Raw genomic sequence first — 4,767 nt, 5'->3', positions numbered from 1 at the left:
TTACACTATTGGATATTTCTAGAAAGACGTGGCGTGATACTAGTCACGTGACCTCGCTGACGCAACAATATCTTAGAAATTGATTATTGTTGAGGCATCAATAAGCCTACAACTGTCTGACTGTGGATGTTGTGCCAGCATTAGACTGTAACTATGGGCATCCTGCTATTATGTTGTACCAGTGATAGGCTGTAACTATGGGCATCTGCTATTATGCTTTCAACTGTGATGATCTAACATCAAAGACAATATATTTGTATACAAATTAGGTAGTTTATAAAACTCTATCTAATTAATATCTAGCTATTTTATACGTAACTACGATAAATTGTACCCATTGTTTATATATGTGGGAATAGTTCTGGGGAATCAATAAATATATATAAAAGGTGTCCGTAAGAATATGTCACTGCTGGGGGTCAGTGTGGAGATAAAACATCATATAAGCTTTAGGGTAATAAGTTTCACAGATTCTTATGCACCTTTCAACCTTTTTTAAAATTCTACCTCAAGAGTTAACACCTTTCACCTATTGTAATAATCAGTTGAGGACTTCACGAACTGTTTCGGTTTTCCATAATTATCTATTGTACGAATCAGTTGAGGACTTCCTGAACTGTTTTCGTTTTGAACGTTTTAATTTATTAAAATGATCTAATGTAAGAATCAGTCGAGTACTTCGTGAACTGTTTCAGTTTTAAACGTTTTAGTTTTCTATAATTATCTGTGTACAAATCAACTGAGAACTTCACGAACTGTTTTAGTTTTAAGTTTTGGTTTTATATAATTAAAACCAATGTATAAAATTTGAACAACTTACTGAAGTTAATAATAAAGAAGCCCTCAGCTCTTATTTTATTGGTATTTCGTTATGCTAGCGCTATCTAGTTGTTGTAAACAAAGAAATTGAGTTCAGATGTCTACAAGTATTTCCATCAGTGCTGTTGATTCTCTTGAAACAAAATGAAAAAAGTAAACAATAGAATGCATCTTGCACAGTAACGTTCTCATCTGAAGAATTGTAATCAACTGCAAAAGTTTTTATTTAGAGATTATTGCTAAACTAGTTAGCAAGTTTAAAAGTTTGAATATAAACTAATGTATACTCGTAGTTTAATTAGCTTCTATTAACCTGTATTGTTTGGTCAAATATTTCCGAAACTCAAACACAGTGGTTTTTGAAGCTTCTCTTGGAGTAACAGACAATTTTCTCGTAATTTTTTTATTGTCTTATTAATTCAGTAGCCTTGAAACACTAAAGCCTGCGAATCTTCATTTATTTAGATTTCTTTCCAAAGATCAAATTGAATATAATACTATTAATTCGTTTTTTTAACACGTTTGAAATATGCGTTTTTACAAATAAACATCAAGTATTAAGTCAAGGTGAAGCAATATGAAGAAGTGTATCATCTTGGCCAAACACAAGGTGTGCATTCTTCTCCATCTCTGATGTAGAATGTCATACAACCAACACATTTTCCATGAATAGATTGTACTCTCATAGTCTGCGGTAATATGGTTTGAAAAACTACTTTTGAACGTCCTCGACCACTGTCTCCCGGTACTTCAACAGGAGGTTTGTGTTTACGAGAACCCGATATACGGTCGAGAGGGGGATTTGTTCCCCTGACTTCAGGTTTAGATGAAAACGAAGTTATGTCGTCATTAGGCTTAGCAGAAAATGAAGAACGTATTGTAGGAAGCCTGGTTTCAAATTTGATTTTTCCTTCTGCAAATAATTTATCGTTCACTTTGTAATTATTTTCAGCCAAAGAGCAGTTCACCTGTAAAAATAAAGAAGAAAAGACGTCAGTTCACGCGGTAGTATACACTAGAATCTTGAAAGTATGATTTACATAAACGTTTTGTTAGTTCATGGGTCAAACCATACTTCAAAGTTTTATTACCGTGATAATCTTGCTCAAGTGCTGTGAAATGTACATGTAGGAAAACCAGAACAAAAAAAGAGGATTATTTTAGTGAATAGGTTTATCATGTGACTGAGATAGCCTTATAAAATGACGACAAGACGTTTCACAAACACAAATGCACATTTTACGCGATTAAGCAGAACATTAAATAACAGCAGTGACAGGAGTTAAACGAGGCTTACAACGAATAAAATTGAATTGAAACAAAAGACAACTGAAGCTTGAAGACAGAATTTAAACTGAAATAAGAATACACAGACATGGTCGACTCTACAGACAACAAAGCAGGGAACCATTTGCATGCCAGTCTCAACTCTTTCTAGTTTCAAGTTAATCTTTTTGAAAAACATAAGTCGTCTCACAAGAAGAGTAGCACCTGATTGCTTAACTAACAATCGCCATGACCGAAATGGTTACAGAAGCTTTTCCACCTAATTGAATGTCGGCCAACTAGCCTCAAACGGCGAGTTAATTGTAATTACGGTGATATCAGTGTTGAAACAATCAATGAGATGGTAGATGCAACCTAGACTGGCATCCACCAGATATATAGGCCAAGTTCTGCATGCGATTTCTGAGAGATTTCCTGGTTCTTACACACACAGCAAATAAATTTCTTGTCTACACTTTGTAGTCAAGTGTGAATTTACCGTATAAACAATTTTGACACTATTATACACATGATATCAAGTGCGCTCAATACGTTATTCATTAACGTTAGTTCAAGTGTCAGACTACACGTGTACTGTTAGTTATCAGAAAAGCAAGTGCATGTTTTTCAGACTATACTTGTTTTCTTAGCTACATAAATTTTAGATAACGGTATAAACTGTCTTTTTTTATTTTACTAATCATCAGATTGTACATCAGTCTATACTTGTGAATACCTGATGTCGATTCTGCTTGCTGTAGTCTCTACAAGTCGCATCAACATTGATAGAAAAAAACAGTGTTACTTTATTACAATAATATTGGTGATTCTGTTGTAGTTATCATCGATATGTTAGTAGTCAACAGATACCTTAATAGAACAATGTTGGTGATTCTGTTGTAGGCTGTAAGAGTCATATTATCATCAGTAGGTTAATAGTCAACATTTATCCTAGAAGAACAATACTGGTGATTCTGCTGTGGTCTGTCAGAGTCATATCACCATCAGGAGGTTAGTAGTCAACAGTTATCTTTGAAGAACAGTGTTGGTGATTCTGCTGCGGTCTGTAAAATTCAGATCATCATCAGGAGGTTAGTAGTCAACAGTTATCTTTGAAGAACAGTGTTGGTGATTCTGCTGTGGTCTGTAAAATTCAGATCATCATCGATCGGCAGTCCTTGGACCAATCTAAAATTTTTATTTTACTTACATTATACCAGTGGTCACAGATGAGTTGAGCCTGGTTAAACAAGGTGTGATTAGGACAAAGGTAACTGTACTTCCTCCTCTTCGTATGACACATATGGTAAACTTGGCAGCCTGACGAAGGATGGGGATCAGCATAATAACCAGGAAGTTTCGCCAAACACGTAAAGTTTGTTACAGGAATAGTATTTAGCTTGGGATATTCTCGGTGCTAAATGAAAAGTAATACAAATAGAGGGAAATTAAATCTACAGTAAAAACAATGAATAACACATGAACACTAATAAAATTTAATAGTTATATCTAGAACAAGATACAATTGTTTGTTTAGTGTCAAGCACAAAACTACACAATCTACTTGTGGTATGCCCACCACAGGTATCGAAACCTGATTTTTAGCCTTTTGTCTTACTGCTGACCCACTGGGGGGGGGGGGTCAATTTATAGTAGAAATATAAATTGTTCTATAAATGTAAAAAATACTATTAATAGTTTATTTTAGATTCCATCTGTTCTAGTTTTCACTTAGAATATTGAATGAGTATGGTTTGTTTCGGGTTTTCACACAAAGCTACAGAAGATGCGCTATATTTTTCTGATTTTAATATTACAGACTAGAGGGAAGGTAGCTATTCAACAGCACCCATCGCCTAACGTTGGACTACTGTAATCGAGTAGTGTGATTGGACCATCATTTTTATAAAACAACCATGGCCCCAGAGTGGGAAGCGCGATTTTTATTTTTTCCGGAAACGGGAAGCGAGATATAAATATTCGGTTAAAAATTAACTAACTACGGTACCATACCAAACTCGAAAATAACAGTCTTCCTAAATACGGCACAAATGTGTACTGGACCATAAAATTATAATAAAGTTAATTATAAAGTATTTGTGACTAGATATCTCATCAAGATTATTATTTGTTTGGTGTTTTTGTGACTTAATATTTTTATGATTATAAATAATATAAAACAGATCTACTAGTTGATATTGTTTGTGTAAAATATATATTATCGATAAAAATAAAAACTAATTAACTGATTGATATAAAAAAAAATTAAAACGATAGACGATAGATTATGTTTTTATAAACTTTTCCTGATGTCATATCAGAGGTAATATTTTTATAAACTTCACCTGATTGGTTGATAACATTTATTATTAAAAATGTTTTACAGTAATATAGTTTTAATAAAAACATAACCTCTGTTATTACATCAGGAATTATTGTTGACTGTGTACGTGTTCATAAAACTTACTATTAGACATGCTTGAATCAATATTTTTAACTGAGTTATTCTATTTCTTGTAAAATAAGAAATCGAATAACTCAGTTAAAAATATTGATGCAAGCATGTCTAATAGTAAGTTTTATGAACACGTACACAGTCAACAATAATTCAGATATTATTGTGTAAAATAATACATTGTTGAGGCGAGAGTAAAAAGATAGCAACCGTTATGCTTTGTTTAT

General features: G+C 33.2%; 1 protein-coding gene across 2 annotated transcripts in view; it reads right to left on the bottom strand.

The window, feature by feature from the left end:
* Window positions 1-1,265: 1,265 nt before the first annotated feature.
* Window positions 1,266-4,767, bottom strand: part of LOC111085515 — a 24,718-nt gene continuing 21,216 nt past the window's right edge. For both annotated transcript variants that reach the window (XM_022384458.1, XM_022384457.1), the window contains exons 4-5: window positions 3,296-3,502; window positions 1,266-1,787 (exon numbers count right to left, since the gene is read on the bottom strand). In XM_022384458.1, the coding sequence (XP_022240166.1) occupies window positions 1,410-1,787; window positions 3,296-3,502 (585 nt within the window). In that variant the 3' untranslated portion in view covers window positions 1,266-1,409. The remainder of the gene's footprint in view (window positions 1,788-3,295; window positions 3,503-4,767) is intronic.

The sequence above is a fragment of the Limulus polyphemus genome, unplaced genomic scaffold (assembly GCF_000517525.1).
Source record: "Limulus polyphemus unplaced genomic scaffold, Limulus_polyphemus-2.1.2 Scaffold439, whole genome shotgun sequence".
Lineage (NCBI taxonomy): Eukaryota > Metazoa > Arthropoda > Merostomata > Xiphosura > Limulidae > Limulus > Limulus polyphemus.
The sequence above is the reverse complement of the archived record's forward strand: the minus strand, read 5'-3'. Positions and strand labels throughout refer to the sequence as shown.